Source organism: Amblyomma americanum, chromosome 10, assembly GCF_052857255.1.
Source record: "Amblyomma americanum isolate KBUSLIRL-KWMA chromosome 10, ASM5285725v1, whole genome shotgun sequence".
In the NCBI taxonomy this organism is placed as follows: domain Eukaryota; kingdom Metazoa; phylum Arthropoda; class Arachnida; order Ixodida; family Ixodidae; genus Amblyomma; species Amblyomma americanum.
Genome location: NC_135506.1, coordinates 25,566,474 through 25,587,511, shown reverse-complemented (window position 1 = coordinate 25,587,511; position 21,038 = coordinate 25,566,474). Strand labels below are relative to the sequence as shown.

At 46.3% G+C, this 21,038-nt stretch overlaps 1 protein-coding gene across 2 annotated transcripts in view; it reads right to left on the bottom strand.

The window, feature by feature from the left end:
• Positions 1 to 21,038, bottom strand: part of LOC144107648 (uncharacterized) — a 361,279-nt gene that overhangs the window by 24,902 nt on the left and 315,339 nt on the right. For both annotated transcript variants that reach the window (XM_077640746.1, XM_077640748.1), the window contains 3 exons: positions 16,478 to 16,617; positions 14,640 to 14,799; positions 12,900 to 13,000 (listed from right to left, as the gene is read on the bottom strand). In XM_077640746.1, coding sequence (XP_077496872.1) covers positions 12,900 to 13,000; positions 14,640 to 14,799; positions 16,478 to 16,617 — 401 coding nt within the window. The remainder of the gene's footprint in view (positions 1 to 12,899; positions 13,001 to 14,639; positions 14,800 to 16,477; positions 16,618 to 21,038) is intronic.

Sequence of the window (21,038 nt, the reverse complement as noted above, 5' to 3'; positions counted from 1 at the left end):
ATATATATATATATATATAATATATATATATATATATATATATATATATATATATATATATATATATATATAATATATATATATATATATATATATATATATATATATATATATATATAATATATATATATATATATATATATATATATATATATATATATATATATATATATATATATATATATATATATATATATATATATATATATATATATATATATATATATATATATATATATATATATATATATATATATATATATATATATATATATATATATATATATATATATATATATATATATATATATATATATATATATATTATATATATATATATATATATATATATATATATATATATATATATATATATATATATATATATTATATATATATATATATATATATATATATATATATATATATATATTATATATATATATATATATATATATATATATATATATATATATATATATATATATATATATATATATATATATATATATATATATATATATATATATATATATATATATATATATATATATATATATATATATATATATATATATATATATATATATTATATATATATATATATATATATATAATATATATATATATATATATTATATATATATATATATATATATATATATATATATATATATATATATATATATATATATATATATATATATATATATATATATATATATATATTATATATATATATATATATATATATATATATATATATATATATATATATATATATATATATATATATAAATCGTCGATTTTGCGTTACTGATCGATCCCGATAGTTTGCTATATCAGCGTCCTGACGTGGCATTACCTGCAGAGTGATATAAGCACTCTTCAGCGCTGTAACTTCAGGCGTGGGCCGTCTATCGAGAGTGGACGTTATTGCATTTCGCGCTGGACACCAGAACGAATTCCGCAGCGGAAGATATTTCCAAGCAGATTCCGGGATGTCAGTAAAAATAAAATGAAAGGTGAGGTTAGCAAAAAACAAACGCATGGGGATTTGAAACACGGAAGCACAGCAATGCACTAAAGTCTTCAGGGAGCGTTGTAACGATATCGTAAGGTTGGATCGTGCGTCGTATGCAGTACGTTGGAATGCCGGCAGCAGTTCCGCCATGTGTACGGTAGAAGCCAGGTGCTTTTAGCACCGCGCTGCGTGCCAAGCAATGTGCATGATAATGACATCGCATTCTCGCCTTGGTTACATAGGTTGCCGACTAAACCTAACTAGGCCGTACCGTAAACCACGCTCAAATCACGCCAATGTATAACTTGCAGCACGTGCTGAAGAGGCCCGCGGGAACAACTGGAAGTGACGTCATAAGCGTAACTGACGCCTGTACCCTTTATATCCACATCGTGCTGAAGCATAACGTTGTCGTCCTCTCTTCCAAACCAACACTGGCGGAACGGTCACATCATAGCAATCGGCCCAACAGTCATTCTATGCAGGCTACCTCAACGAAGAAATCATTCGAAATGAGGACATTTAGTCTCGTTTCATCATCCAGTTCAGGCCACCGCAGTGGGTTTCAGTGGTACTTGTAACGCTGCTTCACGATGTTCTTGTAAAAGTATGCCTCGCCCGCCATCAGTAGGTAAAGCCAACCATCCCTCCCTGCTCCCGCTATCACCTATTCCCGTTTACCCATTCCCCTTGCGCAAATGTCGGGCATGGCAGGCCTCGGCGTCTCCTGTCGATCGAGTTGCATCGCGTCCCGTTAGGGGAAGAGCCCTTATTTGAGCGCCACTAAAGTTTTCTCCTCTCACTTCCCTCTCCAGCCACCTGGCGGCGTCGCTTCCAGACACGAGTTTCGTGTCTGAAATGCTTTCGCCGGAGTAGGTCAACACGCCATAAACCGGAACATCCGTCAGGATGAAACGAACGCTCAAGCGATATACGCGCTGCCTCGTAAGAAAAAAAAAACGTACACAATTTCGAAAGGTAGCGCCAGTTAATCCCTTGGCCGAATGCACACCGTTGCTCGCATCTAAAAGCAGCTTGTGATCGCCCACAGTCCCCGCTATACCGTACTACCGGCTACTACGAACTTTTCCCACGTGCAGACCACTTCGCGTGTTCGGCCCTTGTACACTAAGCGTCGGCTCCAGCCTCCGTCACACTGCGCGATTAATAGGACTAAATTGAAGTACCAGAATACAAACACGACTATCATCCCGGGACGGCTGTCAAACTGTTCCCTACACTTACAGGCTGCATCAAGAACGAAAAACGAGAACTTTCGAGAGACAGTTTGTTGTCCAGAATTGCGAAAACTAAAGGCGCTTGAACTTTACTTGCCCGAGTAAGTTCACACGCAACATTTAGCTCATGGAACGGTAGAAGCCGACGGGAGTCGTCGCCGTAGAGATAGAAGGCTACTGGAGTAGTACACTCCAGCTCTGAGACGAGTTAATCGGAAACAATCACTAAATCGCCGCCCTCATCTTGATGCCAAGCTAAAACAAAGACTGTTTTGCTCTCTAAAACACAAATCCCCTAGCTGTCACGCCTCTGCATACGCAGCCGCAGTCTTCGCAGCAAGTCATGAAAAAATTCGCGCGTTTGTATACGCCTGAAGCCACGTACAAAATGGTCCGCTAAATCTGACAGCCTCATTTGAGCGGGGTTAATTAACAGGAACACGTCGAGTGTCGCAAAAGAGTCGCAGGCGCGCGCGCGCGCGTAAAGCGTAGGAGTAGAGAGTTCTGCGAGCGCGCCAATCATGCCAGGGCTCTAATCGACCGTATTAAGTACGCCAAGAATGACTCTGGGAAAGTCGAATGACAGAGAACAAACGCACCTGTATGCAGTCGTTCCCTCGGCTTTCAAAAACCGCCTACACAAGCTCCCGCAACCAGCCCCCACGGCTCCCAAGCCTTGTTCCAGAAGAGCGAATAGAAACCGATTACTAAAGAAAAAAAAATAAAACCAGAATTGTGCCTGCGCTTTGAAAGAGATTGAATTTCAATCCCATCGAGTAATGCCTCGATCGCAGTTCTCTAGCCTCCCCTGAAAGACAGCTCCAAACGAGAACAGAGAGATAAGAAAGAGGATGATTGAGAACGAATGAGATAAGGAGCGGCCCAAGTGACACTGCCTTGCCTGGCTGTCACCGCCCGCACAGCGAGATGACACCTTCCACGCTATCAGGCGCCGGCCTGGTGCGAATTCTTCATATTTTGGCTTCCGAATTGTTCGCAGTGCAAGTCGGGGCTTGTCCTCAAGCGTCTGTGGCGTTGCGCAAAACGTTGCCCGTGTAATTCACTTTTCCGAAGGTCGTTCAAACATTGAATAAGGGACCGCCTTATACAGCTAACGTCAGGCGACGAGCAAATGATTTCTGACACCTTTGAAGCGCGCGCACTATTTTTAGAATTACTCTGAACACGGCGTGGCTTTTCAAAAACCCTTGGTTCCTTCCTGACGTGACACCTCGCTTTCGATTTAGATGATGAGGTCAGATATGCAGCGTGAATATACCAGCAAGCGTGCAGACAGTAAACTGAAATGTGGCGCTACAGGACTTGACGTGGCAGTTTACTCCGACAGCCTAGGGCGTCGCTCCCATTCGAGCTTAGGCGGCAGTGCGGGTTGAAAGTGCAAGGTTTCGAGCCGACTTTGAGCTCTGGGGATAGTAGCACGCAATCGGGATACGTATCTTGATCAAACGTCTATGCTGCTTCTTTTTTTCAGCAACGTCTACACTTGGAGCTGAGCAACCTAACATCTCAGCCTCTTCTCCATATGGGCAAGCCATTTTCAACACCGGCGCATCGCAGTACGATGACAAAATCGCAGCAGGTAAATCGCAGTTAGCCCCTACCACTTGATTACAGCTTTCTTCAGACAAAGAGGTTGCTCAGTATGAAAAGAGCTTTTGTCAGCTAGCAAAGGCTAACAAAATTGAATACAGGTGACGCCACCACCGGCAGCTTTCGCAAGCAAAATGCGGTGGTGTAAAGCCTTATTCCTGCGCAGATCCCTGAGGTGAGGCTACATTCCCATTCACTTCCTAACGGTGATCACGGAGTCCTTCCTGGTCTTGACGTCAAGTTTGAATCGAATGGCGAAAAAAAAAGTTCCTCACCCTTTAAATTCAATTTCTTGGGCAACAAACCCGTATTTTTCTGCAAAAAACACGCACCAACATAGGCACGACGAGTCATACAAGCGACTTTTGCTGAAAACGTGAACACGACATCACACAATCAAGAAGTTCTAATATAAACAGAATACAGGTTCTGTGCGACGCGCAACTTGTACTGGCGCTTGTGCTGACGCTGTTCGAAAAACCCACGCTCGAGCGACACGTGACGTAATATAGGATCGTCAGGTCGCGGCGCTTCGCGCTTGCGCCAGGCCGCAATCTCTCACGTTTTCGTAATCCCTGTCGAGATTCTGGCCCCCTAAAACCGCTCTTCATTGCAGCTTCACCGCAGAGTTGTCTATGTGAGCGTAGGATACGGGCAACCGGCTCATTACGTCACAACGCACCAGTGCATAGTATCTGCGGTGAAAATTCAGTAAACCCTGGAGTACACTCTTTGTCGAAAGCTACAGGGGAGCTTAGAAGCAAACCGTGTGGGCTCTAAATCTTTCCGTAAAGGCTGTATACGGGACAGGCTCAAGATATTATCGCTTGCTGTTTTGGGCATAAAAGGGCACGGTACGCTTGAAGACGACAAACGCACGCGGCACGGCCTGACCTTCCAACTAACTGCCTTTCCTTTTTATGCACACAGCTGAGTACATCCGAAAAAAGAACCGCAACTTCAGCCGAGCACATCTGCCTCACGATACAACAGTGCTAAAGATATGACCGAGTACCTGGCGTTATCGGACGATGGGGTAAAACTGAGCTTTTTTTTCCATTTCTGACAACTACGAAACCTGATTGCAACATCGAAGATGGTTTATAGTTTATGGGGTTTAACGTCACAAAGCGACTCTGGCTATGAGAGACGCCGTAGTGAAGCGTTCCGGAAATTTCGACCACTCGGGGTTCTTTACCGTGCACTGACATCGCAGAATACACGGTATTCTAGAATTTCGCCTCCATCGAAATTCGACAGCCGCGGCCGGGATCTAACCCGCGTCTTTCGGGTCAGCAGCCGAGCATCATAACCACTGAGCCACCGCGGCGACCCAGTTCTACGTTACAGTTTCTGGCTGTACTTTGTACATTTGTTTTAGTGCTGTCCTAACATACTTTCAAATTAATGTGTTTCTTTTTGCTTGGGGGAGAGGGGGGCACAAATATTTACCTAAAGTTTCGGATTCACTTTTTAGTCTTATAACCTGCTTTTTTATTTCACAGTTTCTGGCTACGCATCGTTCGCTAGTATTTCAGCCTCCTCTGAGGTTGATGTTGCTGCAGTACCCCTCTTACCAATGTTCCGCCTGGAGCCTGTCACTACTACTTCTGAATCAATAAATCAATAGTTTGCCGTTGTACCACGAAACCAAACTGCTCCAACTACTATTTAACGTATACCTTGCTCTCTTGGACAGCAACGAAACTTCCAGGGGGGGGGGGGGGGGGGGGGGACGAGAGATACAGTAAAGTTTTCTTCCATAACGAACAGCACCCGCGTACGTGTGAGGGTCCACTTCTTTCTGAAATCCTGGCCCAACGCAATTCGCTTCACTCGAACGCTCCGACAACTGCGCCCACTCCTTCCTCCTCTCCCAGCCCACCATGTGCCTACGCATGGGCGGCGGTTACAAAAACGCCCTTGTCGACAGTTATATTACTGTTATATTAACTGTTATACTATATATGTTATATTAACGTTTGTTTGTTCGACCGTGCAAAGAGATTTGCTCCGAGAAAGCGCCCGCGCACACTCAACTCCGATGACACCGCGTTTAGTGAAGAGGGAAGACAGCCAACAGAGACCGTTCAGAGAGCGATTGCTTTCTGGCTAGAACAAAAACAGTGAAACAAGGCGGAGAGCCCGACAGCGACGAGTAAGGAAGTACAGAGGCGTCGACGCGACTTGCAAAACCGACTTCGAGCGGCTAGCACCGGCTCGGAGAGCGAGCTGTGCGCGCGAGTTTACTTCCCGCGGGAAATAAGTGCGCGCGCAAAAAAAGGAGACAACCGCGATTGCTTGGAAGAAGTTTCTACGGAAGGACAGCGGGCGGACGTTCTCCTCAGAGAGCAGAGTTAGCTCCGGCGAAGTGGAAACGTATTTGAAGTGAGATTGAATTTGCAGTCTCTAGCGGGCTAGCCACGGTGGCCGGCTCGGGAGCTAACGAGAACGTGATTGAGAGTCGCGACGAATTGTGCGCGTCTAGCCGAAAGGAACATTGTTTAACGATTGGGGGGATGTTTTTTCTTTGCTTTTTTTGCGAACACGGGCGAAAAATTAAGCAAGAGCGTTTCGGCAAGGCTAAAACGAAAAATCTGTCGATCGCCCACCAATTATGAGACATCATTCCAGCGTACAGAAACACACGGGCAAAGAGAGTAGACACCACGAACTCTCTTCGTCCGTGTGTTTCTCTACGCCGGAACGATGTCTCATAATTATACCCACATCCAACTAGTCCAGCAGTCGTCTGCGGCTGCGCTTCGCCCACCAAGAGAGCAATCTCACTGCCGATTATTAGGACAAGTAGCAAAGTAATCTCTTCTGGCCTCACAACGTTTTCGTTAGTTGGCGTCAACGTAGCACGTGTGCCGTCGAGTACGCGCTAGCCCGCAGAAGTCGTGTGCGCCGGCAAAACGTTTAACACTGGAGAGTCTAATACCGAGCCTTGCGCGCTGCTCAGTTATTTTTCAATATAAAGGAGATTAGAGGCAAACCGGTGAAATAACGGAGGCATTCAGTATAACTCAATCATCTGTGAAGTTATGTGGCAGTGGTTGCAGTATACGGCGCGGAATCGCCCGCGAAGAGATGCCGTTTAACGGGAGGCGGTATGCAGCGAAACCGTTGTGTGTAAGTCGTGTTATGCCCAATGTTATGATGCATCCATGACGCATGAAAAAAGCACACGCCTTCGCTTCTTTTTTTTTTTACGGAAACATATCATGACATCCGAAAAAACCACACGCCTTCGCTTATTCTTCTTTTTTTTAAGGAAACCTATTCCTTTTTTAGCACTCTGAAAATGTCTGACACATAAAGTGCTTCTCAGGGCTCTTTTTAGCGCACACGAAGGCGATACAGTGAAGTACGGGAAAGACAGGAGAGGGCGCTGGCGACACGACCAAAAAAGGGCCCACTCTGGATGAAGCCTGGATCATGTGGAAAATGGAGCTTTTTTAGGATATCGTAACTGTATACCACTAAGAACAGCGTATGCGCACCCCGTCCCATCAGAGCTATTTTCGAACGCGCTGTCAACAACCGGCACTAGCGGTTTATGGTAGGGCTGTGGGATAAAGGCTGTAACAAGGAGAACGGCAGGCACGTGCACCATAATAAAGCGAGGGGGGGGGGGGGGGGGAGGAGATGGGGACAGCGCAGGCCGAGCCATAAATGAAACAAAGCAATTGGCACGCGCGTCGCAATTAGGAGCCCATAAACACAAACGAAGCGACACCTATATTCGGACACAAAAAGCGAGGAACAGAAAAAAGGAGAAGAAAGGAAGCGGGAACATGTTCGGGAAATCGGGAGCTAGGCTTAGCAATGCAGCGAAACGACGCAAGACAAAAAAGGGAATCACAGAAAAAAATGGGAGGGCGGGGGAAATGGGGAGACAGGAGAACACAGGTGGGCAAAACCAAGAAAAAAGCAGAACACGTATCCATGCGGGCTGGTAACTCCTCTTCCCCATCGTTCATCTCCCCGTTGGGCGTCGCTGTCTTCGTCGCTAATTAAAAATCACCCGGGCGTGCCGCATCGGCGAGACGCGGTTTATTAAGACGTGCCTCCTCCCTCCTTACGCTCCCAACGGATTTCCCTTCATTCCCCAATCACGCATCAACGCGTGTTCCATTTTGATCCAAGCTTTCCTCAAGACGCCATGGCTTCCCGCCTTCTCCCTCCCAACTAGGCATCAAGGCACAAGCAGCTGAGGAAGATTCCCGTTTCTCGTTTCCAGGAAAATCCCGATAGGGACGAATAAAAAGGGTTGGAAGCAGAGAGCGGGTGCGGCGGGGGAGGGCGAAGTTCTGCACGCGGTTAACACAAGAGCTTTTGCATCCAAAAACACGAGTGGGGAGTGGGAACAGGCAGAGAGAGAGAGAGAGAAGAGGGGAAAGAGGATGATCGGGAGAACGCTGAGTCTCAGCCGTCCCTATTCATTCTGTTTTGCTCAAGAGATGTGCGCTGCTAGGCAGATTCGCGACATGCGGGCCGGCTTATATTAAAGAGTGTCGCAAGCCTGCTGAAAGCAGTCGCGTCTTGCATTCCTAGAAAAAAAAATAAAAAGTTTGCTTTGCGGCACAAAGGGTTCGCGTGCAGCCGCTGGTAAGCATCCTGCGGCACTAAAGTTCACGTACGCATGCGCTGGAGTCGTGCGGAATAATTGTGAGCCTTGCTAGCAGTCTCAAGACTGGGAGCAATGCGACTGCAATGGAAGTTATCAACGGTGGATGGACAGAATAAACAAACGCTACTAGCCAGTCAGTCTATGGGACCAGACAAGTTTCGTCAAGTTGTGCGTGGCATGTGTATGAAAGTGTCACTTTCAAAAGCAGGAAAGAATGAATGCAAATACAATAGAGCGAAAACCTGCAAAATAATTTCACTAGTTCGAGCTGAAATTCGGCAGCATTTATTGGCGCATCCTGGTGCCCAAAGCATTGGAAAATAGAGACGCGAAAACAAATTGCGCTATGGCTCGACAAGAACACAACTTAGAAACCTCATTAGAAAGTCATGCATAGCGCTACCGTGCACCGTTATATTACAACGCCCCAGCGAGCCCCCAACAAAGCATAAGCAATGACAGCGACGAGCACGGTAAAAAGCCTCTAATAATGTTCCATGCCGGGAAGCTTCCTCTTTTGAGTGAATTTTAGAAATAAAATTACGAGAAAGGGTTTTCAGGGAATGAATAAAACAAACCGAAATTTCCACTTTTATCTCCCACATTTCTGAAGTTTCCAAACTGTTGCAGGGAAGAAGAACCACAAGTAGGAATATCAAGGCCCAATAAGGGGACTTTCGGTTACGGCACGGATCATCACTAGGGCCGTCTGCGCATGCGCATTGTAGGCTGCCAGCGGCACTACGGCAGCACGGTAGCGTTATGCTACAACTTTCTCCTGGCGGGTGCTGCGGCATCGTTCCGCGCTTTGGATTTAGGCCAACGCAGTACGCTCTGAACAGAAAGGAGTGAAAAAGGAGTAAGTGGTCCTCTAATATACTAACTTTTATAAAAGGGAGTGAGCTAGAGGACAACTTACTCTTTTTTTACTCCCATATTCATGCTTAGAGTGTAGGGACGCGCAGAGTTCCAGCACATCTTACGACAGTCGGGTTCCTACGTTATGTCGCCTTCCTCCCTCCCGTCTTAGCGTGCTTACGTTTGCGCCGAGACAAGGGGAAAATCTGCGACGTCACGTACAGACTTAGGCTGTGTGTGCTTTTTGAAGCATGCGCTTGGATAGTGCATGTTGCAACGTGTTAAGCCGCGTCGCGCTCCTTACAGCGGCCCCTGACGTCAGCGCGTCGACTTTGCACAAGCCAGGCACTACCCAATGTGCGCTGAAACTCCCTTAGATGTCCCATTGACGTCCTGGACGTCCAAAGGACGTCTAGGTGAGGTTTAGTGTTCATTGGGTAGTGAACAACAATTTCAGTGAATGCGCTTACTCGCAGCTGTGACGCCCCCGTCCCGCTTGTGAATCTTTCTCCCCTCGTAGTGTTGCGTTCAGCCACAAGCCCCACAGTGAAGCCTCAACACTCAGGGTTCGCTCATGGATCCTACCGCTATCAGACGAACAGGAAACATGGGTGTGATAACGTGCTAAGGGACAGACAAGTATAGAACAAAAAGTGTCAGCCAACAGAAAGGCTCGCAAAAGCGTCGAAATAGCGCACACTTAAAAAAATATATCTGAAGCTCCGAATAGTTTCGCTGCGACAGATTTTCTCCGTGTAACAAACGATCCTCACAGCGACAAAATTAGTAAGCTAGTTAGAAATTTAGGGAGTCCCCAAAAACGAAGTATATTTGTAATAAATGAGTATTTACTCATATTAGCACCCACCCAAGCGCAGCCATACGGCAAAAAAGATGGTAAGCTATACAGCATTCCCAAAACCTTCGTAGTTAAGGAAAAATTCATCCTGGTCCGGGGTTCGAACCCGGGACCACCACCACCAGTGAGGAGCAGTCGCTCTACTTGCTAAGCTAAACAGACCTTTTTTTCTGACCAAAAGCAGGAAGCTAACCAGGTCAAGTATTTTTTTTCTTTTACAGCAAATTTTCTGTGAAAGATGTATACCATTTTCTTTGTTGAAGCGTGGCTGCGCTTGGGTGTACGCTATTTAATTAACACGCTAGTGAAGAAGGCTAAAGCATAGCTAGCTAACACAAACGTCAGCTCATACAAACACAGAAACCATCGCGAGTGGTGTGCCAGCCGGAGTTCACGCATCAGAACCCAACGCATTCGTAGCGCACGCAATGACTCAATTTGGAAGTCGCTCCCAGAACAGCGTAGCCATGTATGCACCGCAGAAATTATTTAATTCGCAATACTGTGTACCAATATTCGGACCCTAAGTACATCAAAAACTTAGGCCGGTCGATAGAACAAGGCACGATGTAAGCAAGAGAGAGAGAGAAAGACGAACGGAAAGGCAGGGAGGTTAACAAGGCAGCGCCCACTATGCTACCCTACACGTGGGAAGGGGAACGGAGGGAGAGATAGAAAGGGGGTTAGACCAAAGGGAGATGACCACTTTTCCACATGTCTGTTGGCCATTACTTGCAGGGTACACAGGGCACCCACGGATAGCTCGCAACCTTGCACTCAGCCCTGAGTCCTTCAAGAACCTGAAAAGTGCCTTCAAAGCTGTCCTCTGCGATGAAGGCTTATTCGCAGGACCCAGAATCTTGGCTTCAGTAAGGGGCCGAGGTTATAAACGGCGGAGTGTTGCAGCCAGGAGGGCACGCTCACGATGAAACCGAGGGCAGTTACAAAGAAGGTATTCTACAGTTTCGTCGCACCCACGATGTCAGCAAAGTTGCACAAAAAGCTTCTACGAGACGCTACAAACATGTTTACAGCTCAGAACTGCGTACTGGTGAGCAGTTCAGCCCATCCGCTGCCCACGGAAACAGAAAAGTTAAAATAATAATGTTATTAAATCGTGGAAATGGTTCTAATCCAGCGCGTGGGCCTGCCAGTGTCGGTGTGCCAAAGTGTCCACTTTGCAATGGAGCTCGTGTTCGTCCCCTGTACGGACACGATCGATAAAAAATACGCGTCCATTCGCACCTTTCATATATCTACGCGCGAAATCACAGGGGCACCTTTTCCCACGAGGCGTGGGCATTTCTATACGCAGGCCGCACGATCAGCGCGCCCCCACTTGCTCCTACGCGCGTTACAAAATCGGCTCGCAATCGCCCCTGCGAATCGACCGCGCTGCGGCGAACAAAACACCCATCGAACTTCGCGCGCTATTATTGCGCTAAAGATGGGTGACTACGAATAATCGACGCAAATAGAAACCCGAATGTGCTGCTCAAAAACAAACTCACCGTATGGAACAGGTGTGACGCATTCGCGAAGGATGCGAAAGGTCCTTCCTACTTTCACCTTGCAAGGAGGAATACACGCCCGCTACGAATTGGGAGCGTGAATACGGAAGTCGCGTGGGACGGGGCGTAGGAAGAGCTCCTTCGTAGCGGGGTTACAGGTGTAGAGGGATTCTGAGTATCGACTACGCGTTCGCTGGCGCCAGGGCGAAAAGCGGGATAGACTGTGGATCGTAAACCTGCGCTAAAGCGGGAAGATTTTCGAGCAAGCAAAGAACATGCTGCGGAACAAAGAGTAAAAAGGCGTAGGAAGGTTCATCCGAGAGGAGAGATAAAAGAGGATATTAGAAGAGGAAATATAATAAATGTAGCAGAAGTAAAATACCAGAAGACAGTTGTGAACCGCTGGCAGACTGCACATCAGAGACCCTTCATGCTGAAATTGACGTGAAGCTTCAATCTACTGTGCTTAATTGACATTCCCGGAATGCAATAATTGCTTCATCATTAACTAATCACGCGAGCAATCTGTACACATTTATTACTGTGTAAATAGTTTTTATGTATATTACCTCTCCCCCCGATCCCCTCTTCCTGTCCCGCCACCTCTCTCATTTCATTTCTCCATTCTGCCTGCTATCCTTTATTTCCGCTGCCCCAACTCAGGTGCTTCAGTATCGATGGCAGATGCCGGGGCTAGCAAAAATCTTTTCCTTTCTTTTTATTATTATTTTAATAAACGACTACTGCTATGCAAATACGGAAGGACGAGCATCCACACGCAACCAGGCAAAATTACTGCAAGAAACAGCAAAAAAAAAAAACGAAGGCCATATCACTCAACCCTGCATTACTATAAAAGAAAAAGGAAAAAATAACAAAGAGGAGATTAAGTTAATACCACAAGGAAAGCGAGGTGCAGTTGGAATTCAAAGCACAGAAAAAAAAACAAAGATTCGCCTAATCTCGAACCACCGAACTTTCCGTGTTTTTTCTTTCGGTTTTCAGACTGGTTCACTTTATATGCGCGGACACGGTCACGCAGTCAGGTCACAAATGAAAACGAGCTTCGTTCTGACCCGAGCCTCTCTTTGGGAAAAGAAACGAAAAGAGAAAAGAAAGAAAGATAAGGAAGGGAATGAAAGAAACTTGGAGGCGAACTTGCCTTGTCTTCCAGGAGGAAACAGTGCATGGCTTGGGTGACGTCCGCAGCGTGCACGGAGTTGTGATACGGGTTGTTGCTATGGTAACCGGCGTCAATCAGGCCTGCGTTTCACGAAAAAAAAAAACAACAGAGGCAGTCACGCAGAGAGGCCAAGGTTTTCACAAAGGGTTCCATAAACAAAGTCACAGGGGCAAAAGCCGAAACACTAGAGCGAGGAGAGTAACTTTAGTAAGTTTTTACCAGCACATACTTCGTGAGGCCTATTGTGAAACTTCCGTGTGCAGTGATAAGCAGGGGACCAAAACTTCAGCCCAAGCGAGGCGCAACCGAAACTAGGAGCCAGACCTGGTGCTCAGTTTCATATGTGAAAAAAATTCGCTCGCCTATACTCCTCTTTGCTCTCTGCGATCTCCGAATAAAAAGAAACTTTTTGTTTCATCAAGTGGTAAGGCCAAGCTGTTTCGTTAGAACACAGGACAAATTTTGCTGAGGAGAAAGCAATCTTGGGACTTTCGTAGACCAGTAACATCTAAGAAAGGAGCGTAGCAAAGTAACACGAACTGAAAAATTTGGTGCCTTTTGTTCTCTTGCTATATTTGACCCCCTGCAAACGCTTCAAGACAGCCATCACTACTCTGTGAAAAGAGTTCTGTTTTATTTGGGTTTGTTGCTTACTGTAGTTCGAAACGTCGCAAACTATGTGACTGTGACGATGCAAATCAAGCTTGTATGTGGTTTTTAATATATGCCTTCTCTTTCAGAACCCGTGTCATCCTCCCCATATAGATTGCAAACAGGTTATGAGGCGTTTAAAACAATTTAGCTCTCACTGATTCATACTAAAAAACGCCACAGACGTGTTTTTTTCTTTTCATCATTTCGTGGATTTAAATTCATCGCCATCATGCTTGAAACGTTGCTAGTGTGTAGGCATGCAAATTACCTCGACTTTCTAGATGAAGAAAATGGCAGTGGCTTAGCTCGGCTATGCCAGGATATACGTAGCGAAAGCTAAGGCATAGCTCGGTTAGTCTCGGTTAATCTTGATTGCAAGTCCAGCTTAGTATGGTTGTCTGGCTAGTTGTTGTCACGTGGTTCGTCACGCGGTTGGTCACGTGACCAGTCACGTGGTTGGTCACGTGGTGCGGTGCGACCACGGTGGGAATGCGAGCACGGCGAAACTGCGAGTTCATGGCCAATGTAGCTTTGGCTACAATAACATTCATTGTCCACACGCAGCTGCATGCTCGCATCACTTAAATACACTCAAAAGGTCCTTCAAGGAAACTACGAAATGGCAAAACAGTGATGAGGCGGGTCACGCTGCGGGACAGGCATCTTCATAAATAACATGGATGTCCTCATCAAAGAATTTTTTTTAATTTCCTCACTTAGTGCTCCCTTCCTCATAATTTATTTACCTCAACGAGAAACTGAGTGTTCGGCGCACAAAAATAATCCAACTAGGTATTATTGCTATGCACACAAATTAAACAGCCATAAAAAACAATGCCGTAACTGCACCCTCATACACTGCAGCAGGTGGGTATTTAAAGTTTTCTCAAGTTAAGCACCGAGCACTGCATTTAATTCCGTTGTGTGTTCAACGCAACAATACATTTATGATCCAAAGAAAAACTAGCTCGGCACCGCAAATGAAACATCAAATAAACAAACAAAATATTAAGTGCCGTTCCTTCGCATCCAATGCGCGACCGCGGGAGAGCTCATCGTACTCACTGAAGCAGTGCCAGACGCGCACGGCGTCGAGGTTGAAAGTGCGTAGGAATCCGTACTCGTGGAACAGGTGCACACACAGGATCGGCATGGAGCGGCCACCCGAACACGCGTCCAGAGCAAAGGTGTTGAACGCCCACTTGTCCACGCGCGCCAACAGACGCTGCACCCAAAAACACGCACACACAGAATGAAATAGCTTTTAAATGACGCAACTGAAGAGCGAGCACGAATAACTGACATCAGATTTCACAAGAGTCCTCGACGTCCTATGAGCGTCCCTCCCCCCCCCCCCCCCCCCCGAAAAAAAAGAAAACAAAAAAGAGGAATATCCTCCATCTACGCGCAAAAGAACGATAACAAAAAAATTGGCGGTGGTTTAGCTCTGGTTAAACCTAGAGTGACGCGATAGCTACAGCTGGCCGAGTGGAAGTTGGTCACGTGACCAACCACGTGATCAGCCACGGCGCCGCGCCGCCGGCAGCTGCTCCGCACCACATGACAGCGTGGCGGTGAAGCCACAGGGTGGTAGCGCCGCCACGCTGAAGGCTCGAAATGCTGCCGTGATGTAGCTATCGCTACAAAAGTACTACCCACGCGTGCGTCTATCAATGCCGCCGAGCCCGTTTGTCAGAGCTGAACTTGAACGTTAATACCCATCGTCTACGCTACTAATTCCGGCATGTTTTTAATGACATTTAAAAGATAATTATCAGCGAATAGCGCAGACACGGCAGAGCCATGACATCCACTAGTGCCTTTATTGCGAATATTCCGATAAGGTCATAAACTTGTTCTGAAGCTTGCAACAAGCAGCGATAAAGCCGAGTTATCGCATGTTTATCGGCTATACATAAACAAAAGGAGCACGTGAGAACACTCCAGTAATACACTCACACGTACAAAGCAGCCCGAAGAGACCTCGAGGCCCAAATCATTTTGTTAGGTTAGTGTTTCTTTTGTAACAAGACAGACAACTGAGAGAGTTAGTTAAGTCCCATCTTGACGACAGTACAATAAAAACAGTCACACATAGATTCACTCAAGACTTTTCTTCGAGTGTGCGGATTTGTCACTAGGACGTATTTTTCGCTAATTTGTTCTCGACGGCGCAATAATCGGGACACAAAATCGATCCAAAACAAGCGTGGCGAAGGATGCAATTAAGGACGACAAACAGAAGAACCCTAATTAACAGCCAACATCAAAACTTTCGACTAATTCAATGTACCCGTTGAATAGTAGCTCTTTAGACGTTGCAAAACGTTTTTCCACTCAGCCGAGACTAACTAACAACGGAGAAATACAGAGTGCGACTGCACCCGCACGTCTGTTTTTAGTTTTTATGAATGAACTGCAATTGGCAGCAACATCAAATGCGATATCAAACCTCTGATTACATAGATACTCAGATAGTCTGATTAAAATGCTGGTATTCTGTTCCCCTTGCAGCGTCATAATCCATGCGTTCTTCGTAAATAGTAGAAATTATTTAACTGTACGAAACTCTGCTGAATCTTCTCACACCGTTTCTCTAATAGCAATACCGTTTCGCTGATTTCAGTTACTTGGAAAAAATGTGCTCGACATGACATTAAAGGTAAATGAACTAGGTGCTACACTAAATTACACAGTTTCTCATGGGCTAGTTAGAAATACTCTTATTCTTACACCCCATTGATGCAAATTGCTAACCACTGAAAGACTATGAACTGGGCAGCTCATCAACCATGATGCGCGGCACTACAACGCCTGAAAGCAGCGAACCTCCTATCGCTCACAACGACGTAAGTAACAAAAATATAGCACAGTTCGAAGATAAGCATCAAGCGCGAGCTCACCTCAGATACGCCGTGGTAGGAGTCATCCAGCACGTTCATCATGTGACTCCATGGTTGAAGCACAGGCTGTCGTTCCCGTCTTCGGTACAGCGTCAAAAATGGCGTCGTGGTGAGGGGGCGGTCAATGCCGATGTCCAGAGCTAAATCAACAAGAGAACGAAAAAAGCACGCGCAGAATGAAATGAGGTACTTAAAAAAGAAGCGCGAAATGTACGCGCTATATTGGCGACCCTTACAAAATCTAGATATTGTCATCCGCGTAAAATGACGTCATCACATGGCAAGGTTACCGCTAATGCGAGCTATTAATTTTCACGAGACTCATTAATTGTCAATAGGCCACGTAGTCTATAGATTACAAATACATCTAACATATCTAATGGGTGAAGTGCAAAAACTCTTCACACATGGCCATGACCCGTTGCACATAAATGACCCTTCTGACCCTATATTCATAACCTGACACCCCTAATAGTTTACGCTGAATCACTTATCATGTCATGAGAACAACCGTTCAACTTTCTGCAGAACGCGCTGTGAGCCCATGGCCATCGCTTTCATGATGGCTTGCACGGAGAAAATGAAGGGCTTTCCCTCAACGCCACTACTATAGCAGAAAAGCAAGCTTTACAGGCAGCATTACCTTTTGAATCTATATGCCAACGAAAGCGATCAAGTTTCAACGTAGACGGATGAACAAAAGAAAACAAAATCACGATAAGCTGAATATTTACCACCCATTAAGAAACGCAAAGGCAGCCTGAAGAGAAGTAAACATAAAAGATTTCGGCCACCACTCAAACGTAAAGCGCGAAAAGTGTAGACGAACAACGTTGAGTAGAAATTCGGTACAAAAAAATCGACACCAGTGTAAAACGATAGTTGAATTGATAAACGTACGCAGGACTCCGACGTTTTTTCTTCCTTCCGAACAGCCTACATGCCTTCAACGACAGGAGGTGAGAGAAGGAGGGGAGGAATCAGGGACAGATGAGAGATGTCGAGCTTGATACCACGCAGCAACGACTGCACGCACAGCACAGCTTCAAAAGCACGAAAAGCTTTCCGCGCGCACCCTGGTAGGAAATATAATTGGAAGAGAAGTCGGCTGAAAGAAAGGACAAAAAACAATTCAGGCGCTCTCTGCGTGTTCTGACCAGTTGAAGCCCTCTTTTTTGACATACTGCGATTACATCGGGTACGTGTGTTGGCACTAAAACCAGGGCTTGTAAGCTACTTTTCGAGCAGACGAAAAAGGTCGACGGTTGCAAACTGTCGCGAACGCTACGAAGGCTTGGAAAGAAAAACAAAATAACGGGAGGCTTCGTGGTTCGTAGAAGTGGAGGAAAGAGGAGGGGGAAAGTAAAGGGGGAGAGCAAAACAGCCAGCAGAAAACTTTGCGAACTAAACTTGGGCGCCCAGCGCACGTAGCCGTCACGTTCGCTCGATTCGGGCAAGCAACATTTCTTTTTTCATTATTTAGCCTTTCATGCGTCGTCGTTAGGGCGCATAATTTCGCCCGGCCATTCCGGCTGGCTCGGCAGCCAGACGTAGCCTGCCACGAATTGCTTTTGTCGCACGCATTCTTTCAGGCCACTAATTGAACCCTGGCTGGTAGTGAGTGAAAGGAAGAGAGGGAAAGAGAAGGCGGGCGTGTGCGGCGAAAAGAAAGGGGTGAGAAGGAACCTCGGTCACGGCGCCACCGCTTCGCACAACGCAGCGCACGCGCCCTTCACGCGTCGTTAAGCGCGCGAACAGTGCAAGCAGAGTGCGCGAGCAGTGGCGGAGGCATGCGCGCGGTTATGAGTGTCGCCCAACATCGCTAATGGCCGATCGGGGCTGTCCGCGCGCTGTGTCGAACACGCTGGAGATGTGAAAGAGTCGTGCATCTAAGCGGCCGGTGAAAGGAGAGGGAGAGAGAGTATGCGCGGGCTTAAAGCGGACCAGGTCGGTTCTGCTGCTTTAGCAAAGAGTGTTAGTTAAGGATGACGATCATGATGCTGATAGTTATGGTGGGGATGATGGTGATAAATTTTTATGACGCAAGGGTAGTTTTGACCAAGGGGCGCCGTGGCACAAGGCGCCCTTTGGTTCGTCTGCCCAAGGTGGGGTCAAAGAACAATTTCGCAAGCATTTTACCCCATATAAGCTGAGTACCAGGCCAGGAGAAACTTGTGCCTATTGTATCCCTAGTGGGCACCCGGCGGCACTGGGAATCGAACCCTGCACCTTCCACATGGGAGGCGAATGGTCAAACTACTAAGCCGTCGCTGCCGTACAGATTGTTATAAAAGGAATAGTTGAAACAACCGCTTCGATGCGACTGATTTCCAATACGAAAAACTTAAGCTAATTCTCGGGAATTTTATTCAACCACATTGTGGCGCAGCACTTTTAGTAATAACGGTAAAATGATCACAAGCGCAAGCGTGGTTGCGAATACGGCTCAGGAGGCTGAAGAAGCCTGCCGTTTTCGATGCATTTATGTAATAAATTACTAGAGCAAAAAATAAGGCAATCAAAATATCAAGTCGGCACTTCCGCACCGAACAACTGAAAAAAATATTTGCTGTGAAGTGCTAACTCGACGTTTGTGCAAAATCAACAAGTTCGACGACACAGAAGACCAAAAATAAAAATAAAAATAAAGGCTTCAGTGCTCTGTGCGATTCGTGAAACGAGACTTTTTTTTTTCAGTCAGGTTTCTTGCACTATGCACCCGTAAATTTGTCTGGCTAAGTGAAAATTTCCCGGCACTGAATTATGACAAGTCACGCCAGGAATGATGCGACCATCATGAAACGCGCACATGCGAACACGTTTCCTTATTTCCGAAGACTGGCCGATAAATCGCGCTACTCAAGCGCCGCCTACGTCCCTGCAACAGCCGCCCTCCACTACGCACCTGCAGCCAATCTGCATTCATCGGCATAAGGGAGTACTGTATTTGCCTTCGATGGATGTGAGGGGCGCTGGCTCTGTACCCCTTGTCTGTGCCAAGGTCTGCTGATGTCAATTTTTTTTGCGATCACACAATTTTAATTTGCTTCTCGTTCATATGACGCCTTTCAAAGCTTAAGTCTTTAAAAAGTATCGCAGGGAGTTTTTACCACCGTTTACGTTGGCTACATTATGCATAATAAGAGACTTGGGAGTCCACTTGCTGTATCAGCCCCCCTTTTCTCGACTCACTTTTCCAGAATTATTTTTTTTTGTCTGTTAGAACAGTGTATTATAACAGGGTGCTTCGTTTCAGTCAACCCGAAATTTGTCTGTACGTTATAATTGAAAGAAAGAAATTTCCGGCCTATATCGCTTACGCCAACATTATGCAAGCTTACTGAAAAAATGCTTGCCACACGACTGTCGTGGTGGTTTGAGCACCATAGTTTCTACCATCCCTCCCAAATTGGCTTTCGTACGTCCATAGGTACAGAAGATGGACTGGCTGTCTTGGCGTCAGCAGTTCTGGCCTCAACCCGCAGCCACAATGTACGTACTGTACTGGCCATGGACGTTGAAAAGGCGTACGATAATATCAGTCATGCTGCCATCCTGGAATCGCTTGACATGCTGCATTTCCCCGTTAGAGTGCGCAATTTTGTTAAATCCTTCCTTGAATGCCGACACTTTGCCATACGCCTCACGGGTGAGGCCGTCGGATCATTTGTGCCTCTTCACGGTGTTCCCCAGGGATCGGTGTTATCGCCAACATTATTTAATATTGCTTTTATCCCCCTTGCTTGGCGCTTGCATGATGTCTCCGAGATTAAGTTCTTATTATATGCTGATGACATAACGGTGTGGAGCACTCACAACGACCTGATGATTCAAGCAGCAGGCCTACAATCAGCCATAGATATTACGTCTACGTTTGCTTCTTCAATTGGTCTGCAGCTTTCAGTGAGCCAAACCACGTTCGTGTCAGTCGCCGACCGCTGGGGGCGCTGTAAACTCGCTGCAACACCAATTCGTCTCCATCTATCCGGAACTCCAATTCAAGAAAGTTCGACCGTAAAAATCTCGGGCTTGACAATACACGAGTCAGGAACAGGTACTGCTTGGCTTTCTCGGGCTAGAAGCAAGCAATTCAGGCGTTGGGTCTGATCAGACGCATTGGTCCTATAACAGGAGGAGCCCGCTCTCATGTTGCACGACAGTTGGTGCGGGCGGTAGTGCAACCGCACCTCGTTTACCAAGCCCAATTCCAGCATTTGACGAGGGCTCAATGGGATCGCCTAGAAGCTGTTAATCGAGAGGCAATGAGGGTCATCACTTGCCTTCCCCGCATTACCCCGATCGTGGATACACTAGATGAGCTGGTGCAGCAACGACGCGATGCTCGCCACCTAAAGTCAAGCCTTACACACACCACGTGTGCACTCAGGGCATATGCTTCATCGCACTCCATTCTACAGCCGCCCCCGCCAGTTCTTCCTCCCTGGCGTTTTGTGCAGCTAAGCGACAACAAACCAACTTATCTACGTCGGCCATCATCTACCCGCGCCGCATCGTCGTTTCGCCACCGAATTACAGAGCAAGACGCCAATCTGCCGCATGG